The 19,954-nt window shown below is 63.6% G+C and overlaps 1 protein-coding gene and 1 long non-coding RNA gene across 2 annotated transcripts; one reads left to right on the top strand and one right to left on the bottom strand.

Annotated features, from left to right (window-relative positions):
- The first annotated feature begins 279 nt into the window (after positions 1 to 279).
- Positions 280 to 9,761, top strand: VWA7 (von Willebrand factor A domain containing 7). The gene is made up of 16 exons (XM_067550807.1): positions 280 to 733; positions 1,039 to 1,320; positions 2,047 to 2,143; positions 2,638 to 2,760; positions 3,481 to 3,679; positions 4,276 to 4,445; positions 4,606 to 4,718; positions 4,825 to 4,941; positions 5,408 to 5,587; positions 5,721 to 5,898; positions 5,984 to 6,136; positions 6,245 to 6,337; positions 6,948 to 7,234; positions 7,489 to 7,625; positions 7,812 to 7,980; positions 9,169 to 9,761. The coding sequence occupies exons 1-16, from the start codon at positions 500 to 502 to the stop codon at positions 9,547 to 9,549; spliced, it is 2,913 nt and encodes a 970-aa protein (XP_067406908.1). The 5' UTR covers positions 280 to 499; the 3' UTR covers positions 9,550 to 9,761.
- Positions 9,762 to 9,921: 160 nt separating this feature from the next.
- On the bottom strand, positions 9,922 to 13,292 carry LOC137154958 (uncharacterized). Its single transcript, XR_010920305.1, has 3 exons — positions 13,090 to 13,292; positions 12,789 to 12,914; positions 9,922 to 12,011 (listed from the first exon to the last, which is right to left on the bottom strand). It is a non-coding gene; the product is annotated as an uncharacterized lncRNA (long non-coding RNA).
- Between the last annotated feature and the right edge of the window lie 6,662 nt (positions 13,293 to 19,954).

Below are 19,954 nucleotides of genomic sequence, written 5' to 3'. Positions count from 1 at the left end.
GAGTCTCTAAGACGTGTGTGCGGATGCTGTGGTGTGGTGTGGGTCTAGGTGTGGTGTGTTGTGTGTCTGGGGGGGTGGGTGTTGTGTGTGGCTAGGTATGCTGTGTTGTGTGTGTGGTGTTGTGTATCTCTAGGAGGTGCTCGGCTCCGTGTGTGTGGTGGGTTGTGTTAGTGTCTCTAGGGTTGTGCTGGGGGCGGGATTTGGGGGCTTCCTGCCCGGCTAGGCACACAGCCGGGGCCGGGACCCCCACCTGTGGGTCGGGCGGTGTGTGTGTGTGTGTGTGTGTGTGTGTTTGAGGGCGTTGCCTGGGCAGCTGCGTGGGAGATAAACGAGGACCCAGGCGTCCGGGACCGTCCCTGCCTCGCTCTGTCCCTGCTCCGCCGAGATAAGACGGGGGGGCTGGCCCCGCTCCAGCGCTATGAGGCAGGTGCTGGGGGGGGGAGGGCGCTTTCCCCGGGCCGGCGCCTGACCCTCTTCCCCCTTCGCTGCCCGCAGCCCCATGGCGCGGTGGGGCCCGCTCTGGGCCCTGCCCCTGCTGCTCCTGGCGCCCCCCGGCGCCCTCGGCTTTTTCCCCAACTTCTGGTCCCGGGCCATGGCGGCGGCCTGGGGCTCGTTCACCCACCAGGACCTGACGGAGGAGGCGCTGCTCGCCGCCGCCCTGGAGCTGCTGCGGGGCCTGCCGCCCCCCCGGGGCCGGGAGCGGGAGCGGGGCCCGGCCTGGGAGGAGCTCGAGGTGAGCCGGGGGGAGACCCACCGCCCGCCCCCCCCACCCCACCCCCAGCCAGCCGGGCCCCACTGCCCGCCCCCCACCTTCCACGAGCCAGCCGGGCCCCCTGCCCCCTTGAACCAGCCGGGCCCCACCGAAGCCACCCGGTCCCCGCCCCCTCCCCCCAGCCAGCCGGGCCCCCCGGAGCCAGCCCCCCACCCTCCACGAGCTAGCCGGTCCCCTGCCCCCTTGAACCAGCCGGTCCCCGCGCCCCCCCGCGGCCCCCGCCCCCCCGAACCACCCGCCCCCCGCTCTCACGCCGCTCCCCCCAGGGCCGGCCGCTGCTGGCGGACCAGCTCTTCGCCGCCTACTACGGGCCGGGCGCCCCCGCGCGGCGGTTCCGGGCGGCGCTGGCCGAGGTGACGGTCGCTAACGCCGCCCTGGACTTCGCGGCGCCGGCCCGGAGCGACCCGCAGCTGCACTTCGACGCCGAGCGGCTGCGCCCGGCCGGGAACCGGCTCCTGAGCGCCCGGCGCGACCTGCTGCAGGCCCTGGGCGCCGAGCAGTACCGGCCCGCCCGCCGCTGCCTGGGCCAAGTGCTGCACAGCCTGCAGGTCCGTCCGTCCGTCCGGTCTGTCCGTCCCTGCCCCCGTCCGTCCGTCAGTCTGTCTGTCTGTCTGTCCGTCCGTCCGTCCCTCCCCCGTCCGTCCCTCCGTCCGTCCAGCTCTGCCCGCCGTCCGTCTATCCGTCCGTGCCGTCCATCCATCCATCCCTGCCCTCATCTCTCCGTCCGTCCGGTCTGTCCGTCCGTCCGTCCGTCTGTCTGTCCTGCCCGCCGTCCGTCTATCCGTCCGTGCTGTCCATCCATCCATCCCTGTCCTCTCCGTCCGTCCGGTCTGTCCGTCCGTCCGTCTGTCTGTCCTGCCCGCCGTCCGTCTATCCGTCCGTGCCCCATCCATCCATCCCTCTCTCTCTCCGTCCGTCTGTCGTCCGTCCGTCCGTCTGTCTGTCCATCCGTCCGTGCCGTCCATCCATCCATCCCTGCCCTCATCTCTCCGTCCGTCCGTGCCCTCTGTCCACCCCGGACCCTGTCTGTCCGTCCCTCTGTCCGTCCTTTGGCTGTCCGCCCATCCCTCTCTGTCCCCCTCCGTCTGTCCCTCCCTCTCCGCCCCGTCCCCTCCCTCTGTCCGTAGCTCCGTCCGCCCGTCCCCGCACCGGGAGGGCAGCCGGCGCCCCTGGCCTGGGGTGGGGCCCGTGGGGCTGACCCGTGGGGCTGGCTTCTGACGGTCCCTTTCCCTCCCTCCCTCCTTCCTCCTCCGCTGTCCGCCCCCCCCCGGCAGGATTTCTACAGCCACAGTAACTGGGTGGAACTGGGACACCGCCACGTCCACCCGGACCTGCTGCAGCCCGGCCGGGAGCTCGGCCACACCGCAGGAGGTACCAGCGACCCCCCCCCGGGCCTGGGGCCCTCGGCTCCCCCTGCTGCGTTGGGCGGGACCCCTGTGTCCGGAGCCCCCCAAGCGTTCAGTGGGGCCCGGCTGACGGCTGGGCCCGGCAGGGTCGCGAAGAAGAAACGTGGGGGGCGGTTTCGGGGGGGGTGTCCCCTAACCCCGTCCCGTGGTCTGGGGGGGAGGGTTCCCGGGGGGCCTGGTGAACTGGGGAGGGGTCACGCCTAGCTCCCCCCCCCCGAGATTTCTTTCTGGGCCGGCAGCCACTAGAGATCGGGGGGGCGCCCACCTCCCCCCCAAAACGCTTTGTCTTAACGGAGCTGGTTTCGTCTATTTTCTCCTGGGGAAACCGAGGCACAGAGCGGTGACGTCTCCCAGGTCGCTGGAGGGGAGGGGGATGGTCCTGGGGATAGAACCCAGGCGTCCTGAACATGCCTTCGGACCCCCTCCCCTGCGTGCTCCCCCCCCCCGTCTCTCCCACAGCCGACGTCCGGACGTGCAGCACCTGCACCGGCTGGACATGCGAGGGGAACATCCCGGCGGCGGTGGGGGAGCAGGGGCTGCTGACCAGCGGCTACTTCGGCACCGAGCCAGAGAAACCGCCCGGTAAGGCTCCGCCGGGCCGGATTTGGGGGTGCTGTGCCATCACGTCCCCCTTTTCCAACCCACCTGTAAGGCCCCCAATTTCCCACGCCTTCAGGGTCTGGATTGAACGCACCCCAGCAATTTGTGGGTGCCACCAGATTTGGGGGGGATAAAGGGCGGTGCTGTGAGCCCCTCAGGGTCTTGGGGTGCATGAGTGGTGAGTGCCAAGGCTTCTTGGAGGGCCCCCCAAGATTTTAAGGGGTGTCACTGATGTCTGGGGGGTAGGAAGCTTGTAGATAGGGGGACAGGGTTCCTGGCTAGGTTTGGGGGACAGAGGGCCAGACCCCAATAATTGACTGTGATGCCACTGATTTTGGTAGCAGGCGACTCGCGACCAAGGACTGGGGGGCAAAGTAGGTGACCCCAATAATTTCTGGGGTACTGTCGAGTGATGATAATGAGATGGATGACGTGGGGGGAGAGGCAGCTGACGAAAGATGGGGAGGGCAGAGGTGACCCTGATAATTTCTGGGGGACCTTTGAGAGGGGAGCAGGGTTGGGGTGGATATTGGGGTGCATCAGAAAGGGTGACCCCAAGGTTTAGGTGGGGTGATTTGGGGGTGATTATTTTTTAAATGGGGGGAGGTTTGGGGAGACCAGGGGTGTTGGGGCCAAAGCTGGTGAGATTTAGGGGGCCAGGGAGGGTAATTTGGCCCCTTCTCCCCTGTCCCCCCCCGGCAGGGAAATGCAGCCACGGGGGGCCCTTGGACAGCAGCCGCTTGCAGGAGCCGCAAGGGGGGATCAACAAGGACAGCTCATCCCCCATCTTCTCGCCCCACCACTATCTGCACGGCCCCGCTGCCGCCCTGGCCCGCGAGGCCTCCCTGGTTTTCCTGCGCGAGCTGCGGCGGGACCTGGCCCATGACAAGCGATTCATGAGGTGAATTCGGTCCCGGGGATCACGTCACCCGCCCGCGTCAGTCGGTCCCGGGGATCACGTCACCCGCCCGCGTCAGTCGGCCCCGGGATGGCGTCACCCGCGCATGGCACACTCTGCCCCAGCCCCCGATTGCGGCACCGTCAGACACGTCCCTTGATCACGGGGTCATGTCACCCCATGCACATCAGCCGGCCCCGGATCACGTCACCCAGCGTGCGTTACAGTTGGCCCCAGATCACAGGGTCATGTCACTCCATGCGTCACAGTCGGCCCCAGATCGCAGGGTTATGTCACCCCGCGCGTCACAGTCGGACGTGTCCCCGGATCAAGTCACCCTGCGTGTGTCACAGTCAGCCCCGGCCCTGGATCGCGGGGTTATATCACCCTGCATGTCACAGTCAGCCCCATCCCCATATCACAGGGTCACATCACCCACGTCAGTCGGCCCCGTCCCCGCACCACGTCGCCCTGCACACGTCCCACTCGGGCCCCGGATCATGGGGCAACATTAACCCCTGCCCGGGGCCGCCCCCGAGGGTCGCGCCGTGGTTCCCGCTCATGACTGTCTGTCCTTCTCCCCCCCACAACCCCCACAGGCTGCTGGACCTCAGCGCCGGCGCGGGGCTCAGCATTGTGCTGGACACCACGGGCAGCATGGGCGAGGAGATCAGCGCCGCCCGGCTCCAGGCCCGGGAGATCGTCAGCCGCCGGCTGGGCGGCCCCGAGGAACCCGACTGCTACCTGCTCGTGCCCTTCCACGACCCCGGTGACCCCCAGATCCAATGGCTTTGGGAACTGGGAGGGCGAGTTGGGGGGTCTGGGGGCAGACGGGGCCGGGGGATTCGGGGAGGGGGTGGGGCAAAGCAGGATCCGGGGCGATCACTCTTTGACGCCCCCACTCCCGTGCCTCGGTTTCCCCCCTCCAGGCTTTGGGCCCGCGCACAAGACGAGCGACGCTGACGAGTTCCTGAAGCTCCTGGATTCCATCAGCCCCCTGGCTGGGGGGGACGAACCCGAGATGTGTCTGTCCGCGCTGCAGGTACCGGAGCCGGCCCCCGGCCCCCCGCAGCCTCCCCCCACTTCTCGGCCTCCGGATCTCCTCCCCCCAGCCTCCCCTGACAACTCTCTCTACCCCCCCCTCACAGCTAGCCCTGCTGCACTCGCCCCCCATGTCCGAGATCTTCGTCTTCACAGACGCCTCGGCGAAGGACGCCCACCTCCGGGCCAGCGTGGAGGCCCTGATCCAGGAGCGCAGGTGCAAGGTGGGCAGGCTAGGAGACCCTACCAAAACACAGCGAGGCCCGAGAGCTGCTACCGTAACCAACCAGCAGAGCAAAGAGAAATGATTGGCCAAAACGACAACATCGGGACTTCCAGTAGGCCCTACAATAACCACCCACCCAAACAGAGGGAAATAAATCAAAACAACAAGAGCACTTTTGGTAGGCCCTGCCATAACATAAACCACTCTAGCAAAGGTTAAATAATAAACCAAAACAACACCAGGGACTTCAGTAGGCCCTACAATAACGAACTGCCCTACTAAAGATGAAATAGCAAACCAAAACAATGCCAGCGTTTTGAGTAGGCCCTACAATAACAAACCACCCTAATAAAGATTTAATAACAAATGAAAACCATGCCAGCACTGTGAGTAGGCCCTACAATAACGAAGCAGCTGTCTCACAGCTCCCTGGGGCATTGAACATCCTTGCTTTTCTCCACCAGGTGACTTTCCTGATCACAGAGGACCCCTCCAGGACGCGGGTGAGGCGGGAGGTGCTGGCCCCCGATCGCTTCGACCTCTACGTAGACCTGGCCCGCGTCTCCGGAGGCCAGATCATCTTCACCGACAACGCCAACATCCGGCAGGTGGCGGGTGTCATCGGGGAGACCACAGCTTCCACGGTAGGGAGAGGGGACCCAGGCGTCCGGGACGGCACCACAGGACCCTCGCCTCTTGAAGGGGTCTGGGGAAGAGGACCCAGGTGCCCGGGACGGTTCTGACCCTGCTGCATTTCGGGGGGTGGCATGTTTCCAGGTGACCCTGTTCCAGTACCAGAAGGGGGGCAGCGTGGGTCCCAGGGGGCTGGCCCGGAGGGGGCGGCTGAAGAGGGGCGCCTGGGAGACCCACCGCTTCTGGATCGACAGCCAGGTGGATGCGGCCGTCGTAACCGTCCAGGGGGCCGTCACCGCCTTCCGGCTCCGGGACCCCACCGGTGAGTGGGGGGGGGACACCCCCACCCAACCGAGGGGGGGATCTGTGCGTCCTGGCCCCGGCCCATCTGCCCCTTCTCCCCACAGGGACCTCACAGACCTCGGACACCCCCAGCGGCCCCCTGGGCATGGGCCAGCGACTCGGTTCTTTCCACCGGATCCAGCTCCCAGCCCATCCGCCCGTCGGCCGCTGGACCCTGGAGGTGCAGGCGCCGGGCAACTATTCGGTGCACGTGCGAGGTGAGGAAAGGGTTAAACCAGGGCGGGAACAGGGCACAGGGGGGCCGGTCCCCTCTAGGGCTGGCTCAGGGGGGCGTCTCCTCTGACGGGTGCCCCCCCCATTCCCAGGTAATAGCTCTCTGGATTTCTTCTACTACTTCGCTGTCCCGGCTGAGGGACCCCACCCGGGACTCTTCAAACTGGAGAGTCGCCCCGTCAGAGGTATGTGCAGGGGCGCGCTCCCTTTGCAGTGTGAACCCCTGTGTCTGGCCAGATTCCAGCCTCGGTTCACTCAGCTGCGGGCATCTCTCTTCACTTCCTCTCCCAAGCTGCTGTGTGGCTGTTCTCCAGTTACCTCACCCCAGAGGTGGCTGCATCGCAGCGCTGGGTGAGCCATCCCTGGCAGCGTTATACATGGTTGTTCTCCAGTCACCCTGCCCCAGAGGTGGCTGCATCGCAGCGCTGGGTGAGCCATCCCTGGCAGCGTTATACATGGTTGTTCTCCAGTCACCCTGCCCCAGAGGTGGCTGCATCGCAGCGCTGGGTGAGCCATCCCTGGCAGCGTTATACATGGTTGTTCTCCAGTCACCCTGCCCCAGAGGTGGCTGCATCGCAGCGCTGGGTGAGCCATCCCTGGCAGCGTTATACATGGTTGTTCTCCAGTCACCCTGCCCCAGAGGTGGCTGCATTTCAGTGCCGGGCGAGCCATCCCCGGGCAACGTTATATGTGGCTGTTCCCCAGCTGCCCCACCCCAGAAGTGGCCGCATCTGAGCCAAGGTAGGCGATTGTCTCGATGGGGGCCTGGACTTGGTTCTGGTTCTGACCCGACAGGGCTGCCGATGTCGCTGGTCCTGACCGTGACCGGGCTGACCCGGCCGGGCGGGGACTCGCTCCGCATGGAGGCGGTGGAGCTGGCCGACCCCGTCACGGGCCGGCGACTGGGGGGGGAGCTGCTGCTTCGAGAAGGGGCCAATGGGACGGGGACGTACGTGGCAGATCTGCCCCCCACCCTGCCCCAGGGGGCCTTTGCTTTGATCCTGCGAGGGTCCGACAGCCAGGGCCGGCACCTGCAGAGACCAGCCCCCCAAGTCAGCACGGCCGTGGGATTCCTGCTGCAGGTGGGTCCTGCCAATCCAGGGCGGCTCTGGAGGACGCCGTGCTGCAGGGAGGGGGCCGGAGGGCTTTGGGGGGGCCGTGCCACAGGGAGGGGGCCAGAGGGCTTTGGGGGGGCGGTGCAACGGGTGGGGGCTGGGGGACTTTGGGGGGGCTGTCCTGCAGGGAGGGGTCTGGGTCTGCACTGGGGGTGTCATGTGGCATTCCCGCACCCCAGAGCCAGCTCTCCACAGTTCCCCCCCACTGTCTCCCCCCCCAGCTGAGCAGCAGCGGGCCCCTGTACCCGGGGCAGATGGGCACCGTGGCCTGGCGGGTCTGGAACCCCGGAGCGCCCCAGGAGCTGGGGCTGGCCGTGAGCAGCGACCCCGGCTACCCAGTCAGCACCTCCAGCCCACGGTAACGCGCCGGGGGTGGGCAGGGGGGCTGCCGGGGCTCTATCTGTCCACGCTCCTCTGTCTGTCTGTCTGCCCGTCCCTCCTTCCCCCAGCTCTTGGCATCCGTCTGTCCCTCTTCGCCTCCCTCCATCCCTCGCCCGTCCCCATCCACCCCACCGCCCCCAACGCTGCCTTTCCTCTGGCGCAGGCTGTGGCTGGGCAGGAACCAGACGGCGACGGGCGTCATTTCGCTGCAGGTGCCCGACGTCGCCAGCCCCGCTTCGGCTGTGACGGTCACCCTCCGCGCCGACCCCCTGTCCCCAGCGGGAGGCGCCAACTTCGCTTTCCTCCAGCTCTTGGTGATGCCTCGGCCTCTGGTGAGTCCAGGGGCGTGGGGGCGGCTGCGGCCAGCAGATGGCACCGAGGAGGTGGCTCTGCAGGGGCCCTTCGCTGGTAAACCAAAAACTAGGGAAATGAAATAGCCGCCAGCAAAACCTCATGAGTTGCTGAAATTAAACCCAGGGCTGGAAACGGCCCAAATGTTGTGGGTCTTTTAGAAAAATTCCCAGAGAAATGCCAAAAAGCTTTGTGAGGCACTGAAAAAAACCAGGGAACGCCGCCGGTGCCGGAGCTTTGTGAGTAGAAACTGGGGCAATTCGTTCCCAAGGCACCCTGGGAATCATCATTATAAAATAATGCAATAAATATTATTATTGCAATAAGTAAATATTGGAAAATAATGAAAGAAAAGAATTTGGAATGCAGGATTGAAATACCTGGAAACATCTGAGTCGTGAAGCAAAAACGGGGGAAATTGCAGGTCAAATTCGTTGGTGAATCATTGGTTTCAAATTAGGGACTTTGTGAATTGTTGTTACAAAATTAGGGAAATGAAATACCCCCAAACCTGGTGCAGCATTATGAGAAAACCAGGGACATTTAAATTCTCCCCCTCCCCAAATTTGGAAGAATTCGTTTCAAATCAGGGAAACGAAATGCCATAAACTTTGTGATTTGCCTGTAGAAAACTAAGGAAACAAAATGTTTAAAAAACTTTGTGAGTTTTCACTGTAAAACGAAGGAAATGAAATGCCAAAGAGGCGTTAATAGAATACCAGGGACGTGAAATATTAACCAACGTTGTGAGTTGTCCCTAGGTCAGTTAAAGGCCATTCAACTTTGGCGCCAGTCAACAGAAAAGCTGTGGAAACGAAATGGCCCAAAAAACCCACCCCACGTTGTGATGTTTTAATATAAAACCAGGGCGATTAACAGCCCAGCCACTGTGGGCATTGTTTCTGTAGAGCGCAGGGAACGAAAGGCGAAGAGATCATGTGAGATCCCCCCAAAAAATGAGGGACATTGCACTCCCAGCCAGCTTTGTGAATCGTTAAGGGAAAAACCGGAGGAAATGAAATACCCCCAAATTGTGTGAGTTGTTAGCATTGAATCGCCCTAGCTGTGTGTTAAAAAATCTCCGTGCGCGCCCCTAGCCTCCGGGGTCCTGTCCCGGTGCTCCCCACCCTCCCTGTTCTCGCTGCCACCCTGCCCTTTGCTGCCCGCAGACACCGACTCGCACAGCTCCGCCCTGCAACGTCACCTGGGCAGCTGGCACCTGCGGCCCAGCCGGGTCCCCCTGCCGCGAGCGCCGCTGGACAGCCGGGCTGCGGATCTGGGACGGGGCCGGCATCCGGTCGGTGCTGGCCGGAAGCGTGGCCCTGCCCCACCGGGCCGACGGGATGGCTGTCGCGGTCACCTACTCCTCGGACTGCTGCACCCGGGAAGCGGAGCTTCTGGTGACCAACCAGCTGGGGGAGGAGTTTTGGTGCCCGGTGGCGGCGCCCCCTGCTGGTGTTGCGGGAGGCCTGGCTGTCGCCCCCTGCTGGTGGATGGCGGCATTGGCCGTTCCGGTGGCCATTTATGTCCCCCCAGGGCTGGGACGCTGATGCTACAGGGCGCCCCCTAGTGGGGAGGGGCCCTACGGTGTTGCATGGCGCTCCCTGGTGGAGACAGGTGGTACTGCAGCCTGGCTGGGATGCACTTGCTATAGGACGCCCCCTAGTGGGGGACTACCAGTAAAGCACCTAGATCAGCTCTTCTGAAACTGGGGGGGTGGGGTAGGGGGCTGCTGGGAGAAAAGGGACCAGTCAATATACTGCAGTTTGTGTGTGTGTGTGTGGGCGCGTGTGAGGGGCGGGGGATTCAGGGATCATACAGCGACACCGCTGGGTGGGGAACCAGGGACCAGGGCTCTTTGAGATGCTTTTCTGAGTCGACACCAAAAAATACTAACAATGTAAAGCAAAAAAATTATGTATTTTCTCCAGCTTTGGGGGCACTAACGTTATGCCCCCCTGGCTCCATTTCCCGGCACCAACGCACCGTGTGAGGCATGGCGAGGACTCCTGGAGGTCGGGGGCCTCTCAGTCCCGGTGGCAGCACTAGAACTCGGAACCGCCTGGCTGCCCAGCTGATGGACGGTCTCCTAGGCCGCACAGAATAGAAGGGCTTGTCGTAACAGACAGGGCTGCCAGTCAGGACGCCTGGGTTCTATTCCTGCCTCTGCTGGGCGAGTCCCTTTCCCCTGTCTGTGCCTCAGTTTCCCATGACACCCCCTTGGTCTGTCTGTTTGTGAGCACTTCAAGGGCAAAATTGTCACTTCCTATGGCTTTTTACAGACCTAGCGCAACTGGGACCCCCTGGTCTCAGTCTGGAGGGTGTGTGCAATACCTGGTGCCGGGGGGGGGGGGCGTGATCTTGGTTGGGGGCTGGGGGGGGTCTCTGCAGTGCCTGGCATGATGGAGATCTGGTCTCTAGTCTGCCTTTAGATGATACCAAATGCAGTGATCATCCCCAAATGCTTTTTAAGTTTTTCCTCCCAGCGTTTGGAAGAGTTGTGGCTGAGCCGCGTATTTTGGCAAATTATTTCCCTTCTGTGAATTATTTTTATTTCCGGTGATTCTGGCATTGCTGGAGCATGATTTTAATTGGCGTCGTGTTTACTTGCTAATTATTAGTATTATTTGTTAAAGATAATTCTACTTTTCTAAATTATCCTGGAGTTAATAAAGAAAATGGAGAAAGCAGCAGAAGAGGTGGCTTTTTCGTCAGGTTTGTGACACTGGGTTATGGGGCCTTTCCCCTCTAGGGGACAGTGGTTGGCTCGGGGGGGGGGGGGAGGGAGGGAACGGGACGGTGAGTGAAGAGGTGAATCTGAATTCTGTCCTCTCCTTTCAACCAAGTTTATCGTATTAATTGCAGTCAATTTATTTACAGCTGTTAGATGAAATACCTTGAAGGAGGCCCCCCCCCCAATCCATGGTCCCCGGGGGCGGAGGGTTGGCACTCACACTGAGGTTTAAGGTCACACCCCATCTTGTCAAAGGGATGCTGTGGGTAAAGGTAGGTGATGGAAGGAGAATCCCCATTAACTTTTAGCACTATAGGGCTAATGACACACGTTTGTGCAGTTCTGAGTTCAGCCACTAGAGGGCACTTGGACATCTACAATGTGCCACACACCACAGAGGGGTGAGGGAGATAATCCTGGAAATACACTCAAGTAAAAGTAAGGGATGTGTGTGTGGGGGGGAGATGAAGGGGAAGTTGTGGGGATGCGGCGTGGGGTGGGGTCCCCATAGCACTCTAGCCAAGGGTCACTCTGGCAGTGGTGCAAAGCACTGTGGGTATTCCCCATTGAAAACCTCTTTGGACAGTCAGTTGTTAGCCCTTTTGTTACCCACAATCCTTTGCTCTTGCTTCCCTCCCCCAGTCTGGGAAACAAGCCTGTCAAAATGGGGAGTGGGGCAGAGGTTGGGGGAAGTGAAGAAAGCAAGGACAGGAAGTGAAGAAGTCAGTGACATCATCAGAAGTTGCAATGAGGAGGAGGGAGAGGAAGTGACACCTAAAGGCTCTGAAGAGGAAGTGATGTCAGCAGAGTCTGAAGATGTGATATCATCGGGAGAATGACATAATGGGCCTTCTGAGAGGAAGGAGGAAATGACATAATAGGGCAGAAGAAAGAAGCGAGTGAGTTTCCTGTTAGGGCCTGGAAGGAAATGACTTTGTTGTTCACTGGGGGTGGGGCAGAAAGAAGTGACCTCACTGGCCTTTGGCGAACAACAGGAAGTGATGTCATGGCACCTAGAAGAAAATTATGCCTTTTCACTCAAAAGGAAGTGACCTGGGTCCGACTGGTCTACAGGAGAAAGTGACCTCTTCAGGTAGGTCTGTGGGAGGAAGTGACCTCGTCAGGTAGGTCTGCGGGAGGAAGTGACCTCATGCGTCAGATGAAGGTGGACTCCTTGTGGCTGGGCAGCCGGTAGCCCCGGCTCTCCTGGAGCTGCTTGCACAGGGCTGCCCTCTCCTGCTCCAGCTGGGCGATGCGGTCGCTCTTCTCCGACACCTCCTGCCACGGAGAGAGCAGCAATCACCCTCAGGTGGCCATATTGGTCTGTCCCCGCCCCCCAGCACCGCCCCGGATGGAAGTGGGGCGCGCGGACTCCTTGGGTGGGCAGCCGGTGGCACTGTCTCTCCCCTAACCTCCCAGCCACCTTGAGCCCACCATGCCCTAGCCCTAGGCCTCTCAGGCAGCCATGTTGTTGTGTGGCCTGTCCCGCGGCCTTGCTCCCAGTTAGCAGCCCTCACATCTCAGGCGGCCATCTTGGACCTCAGCCCAGTAGTTCAAGGAAGACCATTTTGGTGGCCATTGTGTGGCGCTGCCTCCTGCCTCGCCTTCGGACGAACTGGTCATGAAGACCCTTGAAGCGGCCGTCTTGAGCCCACACATGATGCTACACGGCCGCCAAGAGGTCTCCAGTGGCCATTTGTTGCCCAACCTCACCCCTGGGAGCCAGCGCAGATGTCTCAGGGGGCCGCGTTGCTCCCCCGATGCCGCAAGAGGCCAAGGAAGTCATCTTAGGCCGCCGTCTTGAGCCCGGCCCTCAGACCCAACCATGGCCACCAGGCGTCAGGGCCGAGCTCGATGCAGGCGGCCATCTTGAATCTAGCCTTTCGCCCGCTCCCACTCTACAAGAGACTGATCAGGCGACCATCTTGTTGCCCTCCTTCTGAACCAGCCAAGCCACTGGGGAGGCGGGGCAGAGACGCCTAGAGAGTCGGCCATCTTGAACCTGTCTCTGTTGCCATTTTTTCTGAGTCGGGCGGCGCAGGAGCCCAGCCGTACCTTGATGAGCAGGTGGTTCTGCTCCTTCAGCACATTCACCGTTTGCTGGTGGAATTCCTGCTTCCTCCCCGCTTGGAAAAGGGGGGCCCCAGAGCGGCCGGAGGGGAAGCAGGGGGGCGCGTCGGCCTGGAGGAGGGAGGAAAGGACAGATCAGGCCCTTTTTGTACCATCCAAGGGCGTGCACAGTTACCCATTCCCCCTCCCCCAGCTCTCCCACTGCCCCTCCATCCCGACCCATGGCCCCTCCCCACTAGCTCAGCCCAGGACACCCCGTCCCCATCTCTGCCCGGGCTGCACTGACCTGTCCAGGGCTGGTGCTCAGCAGGTTTCGCAGACCCAGATTCACCTCCTGGATCCTGGCCAGCAGGAGGCAGCTCTGATCGGAGCTGGAATCTGGGAAATAATCCTGGTGGGTGCGGAGAAGGAAGACTCAACGGGGAAAATGCCAGCAAGGAAGGGACAGTCCCAGGTCCCCAACCCATGCAACATCCGACCATAGTGCAGTGGGCCATGCCCTCCTCCCCTGTCCTGGGAGCAATGGAATGATCCATTTCTCTCCCCCCCCCAACACTAGAAATAGAATGAGCCATTCCCTCCAGCACTAAACAATGGAATGAGCCATCCATACTAAATAGTTATGGAATAAGCCGATACCCTCCATCCAACAGTAACAATGGACTGGTCCAATCCCCCTCCACATAATAACAATGGATTGATCCACATCTCCCCCGCCCCCCCTCGACCCAGCCCACCCACGACACCAGAACAAACCACTCCTTTGTCCAGCAATAATGAAATAATCTCTTCTCTCTCCTCTCACACCAAATGATAATAATGGATTGATCCATCCCCCCATTATTAATAATGGACTAAACCACTCCCACCACACTTTACACAATGGATTGAGCTCTGCTCTCCCCATAATAACAATGGACTGCTCCATTACATCCTATTGATAACAACAGACCAATCCATTCCCCCCATAATACCAGTGAACTGATCCTTCCACCCACCCCCATGATAACAATGGACCAATCTAGCCCCACACCTAATAGTAACCAATCAATCCATCCCCCGTTCCAATAACAATGGTTTGATCCATGTCCCCAAGATAACAGTGGATTAAGCCATCCCCACTCCCCATGAAGACAATGGACCGATCTGAGAATGGAGTGATCCATTGCCCGGACCTAACAACCCCCCCCCCATTGTAACAATGGACCAATCCAACACGCCTCTCCCATAACTATGGCTCCATCCACGCCCACCCCAGACAATGGACTGACCCATCGCCCCCCCCCCGTTTGGGGGCGTTGGTACTTACCGGCTCCGCCCCCTCCTGCTGCTGCCGGTGCTGCGCCTCCAGCAGGTGGCGCCGGTACCAGCCCCGCAGCCGCTCGGCCAGTTCCAGACCCTGCAGCAGCGCGTCCCGCTCGCGCTCGGCCGCCCGGCGCCGCTGCAGCTGCGGGGACACGGGGGGGGGGTCAGGCCGGGAGCCGGACGCCTGGGTTCCCTCCCCCGCCGGGGGGAGGCTAGTGGTTAGAGCAGGGGGCGGGTAGCCAGGACTCCTGGGTTCCCTCCCCCGCTATGGGAGGGCAGTGGGGTGCAGTGGTTAGAGCGGGGCAGCCCGGACGCCTGGGTTCTCTCCCCAGCTCTGGGAGGGCAGTGGGGTGCAGTGGTTAGAGCGGGGCAGCCCGGACGCCTGGGTTCTCTCCCCAGCTCTGGGAGGGCAGTGGGGTGCAGTGGTTAGAGCGGAGCGGGGCGGCCCGGATGCCTGGGTTCCCGCGGGCGGGGCCCTCACTCACTCACCCACAGGAAGAAGTTCTCGGCCTCCCAGCTGCCCAGCCCGGTGTCCAGCGGCAGGATGAGGATGGTGTAGCCCCTCTGCACGGCACCGGGGGGCAGGAGCAGCGACAGCAGGGGGCAGCGCCGCATGGTGCGGCGGGGGGGCCACGGGGGACCCCGGGGGGGCAGATCCGCCTCTGTCCTCCCCCTTCCGCGCCCCCCCTTCACACCCTTTCCCCGGCCTACTGCTCTCCCTGGCCCAGCCTGGCGCCGACTGAGGGGCCCGGCCCGGCCCTGCCTGGGGAGCCCAGCTGGGGGGGCAGCTCTGGGCTGGGGGGGGGGGAGAATCTGCCATTGTCCCCGTTAATCCGCCGGGCGCTGACGCGGCGTTTCCCGGCCCAGCCGGACAAAGGCCCCAGAGCCCCGGCTTCCGCCCGGGCGGGCCAGAGACGGGGCCGGAGAGAAAACACCCCCCAGCCTTGAGGGGACGGGACCCCCCCCCGAGCCAGCCCCTCCCTGCCCTGGGGCCGGATGGGAGCCGGCGCCCCCTAGAGGGGAACGGCCCCTGCCCCCCTCCTGCCCAGACAGCAGGACCTCCCAGCAGTAGTCCAGGGGCTGTGGGTCGGGAGTGGGGGGCACCGGGGGGGGGGGGGGGGGGGGGGGGAACTCACCGCCTGGTAGTCGATGCCGTGGCTGATCGTGTGGCGTCGCGGCTCCTGGGCTCGGAGGCTCCGGGGCCGCCCGGCCTGGCCCAAGTCGCTGTTGATGCTGCGGGATCGGGTCACGCCCCTCTGCTCCCCCTCGCCTGCAGGAGAAAGGGGGGGGGGGGGTGAGCCGGAGCAGGGGCCGGGGAGTCGCGAGGCCTGTCCCCTCCGGGGGCTGCTGTAATTAAAGGCACTAATTAATTAATTCCAGGCCCTCATTGATTCCCCAGCCCGGCCTGAGCAGACGGGACGCAATGTCCTGCTGGAGACACGGGCACGATCCGGATCGATGGCGTTAACCGGCCCCGGGCATCCCACGTCAGACCCCTCCCCCCCGGCTCCTCCGGGGCCCCTCACTCCCGACCCACAGCCCCTGCTAGCCCGGCCCTGCGCTGGCCAAGTTGAGTCTCACTCTGTGAATCTGATGGATTCGGGTCTGTCTCCTGCCTGTCACCTTCGTCTGGCACATTTCCTGCAGGCCGACGCCGGCCCGCGGGCTGGAGCAAACACAGCCACTGAGGGAGCCCCCTTGCCGGGCGCCGAGATGCAGCCACTTCTGGGGCGGGGCGGCGGGGCTGGTTATACAGGGTCTGTCTCCTGGTGCAGAGATGCGGCCACCTCTGGGGCGGTGCAGCTGGTTACACAGAGTCTCTCTCTCCTGGTGCGGAGATGCAGCCACCTCTGGGGCGGGACGGCTGGTTATACAGGGTCTCTCTCCTGGTGCAGAGATGTGGCTGTATATGCTCTGGGGAGGGGATTTCCTGGGCCGAAGGGCGGACGACTCGGAGGGACGCGAAGTGTGGCCGGCGAGCAGATGGGGCTGGCGCGGGGCCGGCCGGTGGGTGGATTAGACGCCTTAATCTGCAGTTTACAGCCAGTTAAATCTAACAGGTCCCGGCCCGGCCCTGGGCCAGCCTAGGGGGGAGAAACACCCGGAGCCGCACACAGGTGAGCTTGGGTAGATGGGGGGGGGGCGGTAGCTGGCCGGTCTCCCACCCGAAATCAATGCCACCCCCTCCCTGCTGGGGGGCTGGCTCCCCAGGGCTCTGGCCCGCCATGGGGCTGGCACGTGCCCGGCTCTAAGAGGATTGAGGCTCTCCATGGCCGGGAAGACAGGATCAGCTCTGCTAAGTCCGTGGCCGTATGCTGCCTGGCTGAGCCCCCCCGCCTGGGACACCCGACCGGGGGCGTGTCTAGCCCCATGGCCTCCTAGCTTCCCAGCCCCCCATCTCCCTCTCCAGCACCCCACAACTGCCCTCCCATGCCCCCCCCACATCACAGAGAACCCAGGCATCCTGGCTCCCATTCCCCTCTGCTCTAACCACTAGACCCCACTCCCCTCCCCAGACCAGGGAGAGAACCCAGGCGTCCTGGCCCCCAGCCCTGCCCCCATCACTCACGCGTCCGGCCGGCACTCTTTCTCTCCTGCGCCGAGTTGTGTCCGGTCTCAGAGGGCTCCGCCCCGGGCCCCTCGGTCGCCTGGTCCCGGAGCAGCGCGATTCTCAGCCCAGCCACCAGGCGGGGGAAGCTCAGATACCCCCCGCTGGGCCCAGCCACTTGCTGGAGGGCCGGCAACACCCCCGGGGGCAGATGCTCACCCTGCGGCCCCCCCAGGGGGCTCAGGCCTGGGCCCCCCCGACCCCAGCTGCTCTCGATCTCCGACACGTGGACGGCGCCGTGCCGCTGCTCGTCCAGGATCTCAAAGAGTGTCCGGAGGCTGCGGAGGAAGGGCCGGGGCAGCCGTGGGGCCAGCCCCAGGGAAGGATCCTCTGGGGCAGGGAAGGGCGGGGGGGCAACCAGGGAGCTCATGGGTCAGAGCAGGGCTGGGGACCTGGACTTCTGGGTTCTCTCCCCGGCACTGGGAGGGGAGTGGGGGCTAGTGGTTAGAGCAGGAGGGGGCTGGTAGCCCGGACGCCTGGGTTCTCTTCCCAGCGCTGGGAGGGGAGTGGGGGCTAGTGGTTAGAGCAGGAGGGGGCTGGGAGCCAGGACTCCTGGGTTCTGTCCCTGGCTCCGTGGGGCTGGCTCTGTCCGTCCGTCCGTCGCTAGCCGATGTCGGAGCCGGAGCGGCTGAGCCGGGGGATCCCAGCTGGGAGCTGGCCACGTGACCTGCCAGGCCTGGCCCACTTAATCCTCCAGGCCAGCTGATTAGCGGCTCTGGCTAACACTCCCCCCCCCCTGGGGACAGACCCCCCCCCTCGCCCCAATTCTGGGTGGGAGGGGAAAAGAGACCCACACAAAACATCCCCCATTCAAATGCCCTCCCTTCCTCCCCCCGCCTGCTCTCCAGTTCGTTATTGGAGTGTGTCTGGGGGGAAACTGAGTGTGGCTGGCCTTTGTTATTATAGGGTCTCCCATACCAAAAGTGGGGGCATACAGGTTTGTTATGGTAGGGTCTCCCGGGAGCATTGCGGTTTGGCTGGTGTGTTATGGTAGGGTCTCCGGGGAGTGTCGTGGTTCGGCTGGTGTGTTATGGTAGGGTCTCTGGGGAGCGTTGTGGTTTGGCTGGTGTGTTATGGTAGGGTCTCCTGGGAATGTTGCGGTTTGGCTGGTTTGTTGGGGCTTACAGTAGTGCTTGTTATGGTAGGGTCTACTGTAAAGGTGGGCTCAACCCAAACCAGGGAGCGATCCGTAACCCCCCACAGAGAGGGGACTTTGGCCCATCCCCCCACAACCTAGAGATGCCTCCTGGTTCCCCCCCCCAATCCTACACACGTCCCCTCCTCCCACCACCCATCACCCCCCCAGGGCGGCATGACCCTCTGTCTGACCACAGCCAGAGAAGCCCCCCCCCCCCAGAGCCAGGGGGAGACACTCGGAAATGGGCAAGTGGGGGGGGGGGAGCAGCGGGGTCTAGTGGTTAGAGCCCGGGTGGGAGGGGGGGTTGAGTGGCAGAAGAGTGACACCCTGTGGCCAGTGGCGGGACTGCAGCACACTGATGGCAACTGGCCCCGGGGTGGGAAAGGACGGGGCGGGGTCCCTACGTTACCCGGGCAAAGCCCCGCAGCCCCCCCCTCCAGCCCAGCCCTGCCCCCCCAGCTCTGCCGGTGCCCCCCACTCCCGACCCGCAGCCCCCCACTAGCCCCTCCCTGCCCCCCAGCTCTGCTGGTGCCCCCCACTCCCGACCCGCAGGCCCCCCCTCCAGCCCAGCCCTGCTGCTGCCTTTTCACTGATTTTCTGTGTCACTTTCCCCCCCTTTCCTGGGGCTCGGAATCCCAGAGGCGGTGAGTGGCAGCTGCTGTCCTGGCTGGGCCCACGTTGGTTCCCCCCCCCCCCATGCCCGGGGGGGGATGAACAGACGGGCCCCAGGCCCGGAGCCGACAGCTGCTCCCCGGACACCAGCCCCGTGCACTGGAGACAAACAGACAGACAGGAAACGGGGCCCGTCTGTTCATCGCCCCTGGGCTGCGGGTCAGGAGTGGGGGGCACCGGCACAGCTGGTGGGGGGGGACCCAGGACGGGGCTGGCAGGGTCTGTGGGGCAGGAGGGGGGGGCACCGGCACAGCTGGGTTGCTAATGGCTGTAATTGGTTATGTGCTGCCCTCTCGTGGCCGGCCTGTGAACTGCAGCCATCCACACGGCCCCCAGTGTTAGAGCAGCCCCCGGAACAGAGGATCCCAGGGTGGCCGAGGAAGAGGGGCCAAAGCCCGTCACTGACCCCGAGATGCGGCCCCTCTGGGCTGGGGGGCGGCGGCTGTTTATACAGGGCCCCAGCCGGGCACAGAGATGCGGCCCCTCTGGGGTGCGGCGTGATGGCTGTTTATACAGGGCTGTGCCCTGAGCGCTCAGGGCTGGGACACAGCGAATGTAAGGTGGGGGGGCCTTGCGGGTTAATGGGTGACCCGGGCGGGAGTAACAGCAGCCCCTCGCTCCTTAGCACGTGCTGGGGTGTGTGTGGGGGGGAGATAAACGAGCCCCCCCCCCCGGGCAGGGGCCTGGCTGGGCCACCCCAGATCCCAGCCACGGGTCCAGGGCCCCTGCCAAGGTCAATATTGACAGAGCCGGCAGCTGGCGAGGGTGGGGGCCTGAGCAGCTCGGGGGGGGGGGGAAGATGGATAGACGGGTGGGGGGATGGGGGAGGGGTAGAGGGGGATAGGGGGTGGGTGGAGGAATAGATGGGGGGGGGATGGAGACCGAGGCAGGCGGTGGGGGAAGGAAAGCAGGCCGGAGACGGGCTCTGGGTCCGTGGGGCTGGGCCGAGCCTGGAGATGAGCCGAGGGGGGGCCCCATGGACGGGGGGGGGGGGGGTCGTTGTGATCAGCTCAGGTTCTGACGGGAAATCCCGGAGCTGGGGAGAGGGGCCGCGAGTGCCCCTCACTCCCGACCCGCAGCCCCCTCGCACCTCCCTGGGCCCGTGGGGCCAGCCCTGAAACCCCCCCCCACCCTTGCCCCAGCTCTGTGGGGTCATTTTCAGTTATCAGTGTGGGGTGACTTTCCCTGCCCCCCTCCCCATTTTCCCTCCCCCCGGCTGTGTGCGAGCCGCAGAAATGACCGGGTGACGCCCGGCCCTGGCCAGACTCTCCCCATTCAGCGCTGCAGACAGAGGTTTATTGTGTCGGTTCGTGTCCCCGCCCTGCCACAGCCACATGGGCGTCGTTCTCTGTGCCCCAACCCACAGGCCCACACTCCCCTCCCGGCGCTGGGGAGAGAACCCAGGAGTCCTGGCTCCCAGCTCTAACC

The sequence above is a fragment of the Emydura macquarii genome, unplaced genomic scaffold, assembly GCF_026122565.2.
Source record: "Emydura macquarii macquarii isolate MOO-44397 ecotype Brisbane River unplaced genomic scaffold, CSIRO-AGI_Emac_v2 contig_1345, whole genome shotgun sequence".
NCBI lineage: Eukaryota > Metazoa > Chordata > Testudines > Chelidae > Emydura > Emydura macquarii.
The sequence above is the reverse complement of the archived record's forward strand: the minus strand, read 5'-3'. Positions and strand labels throughout refer to the sequence as shown.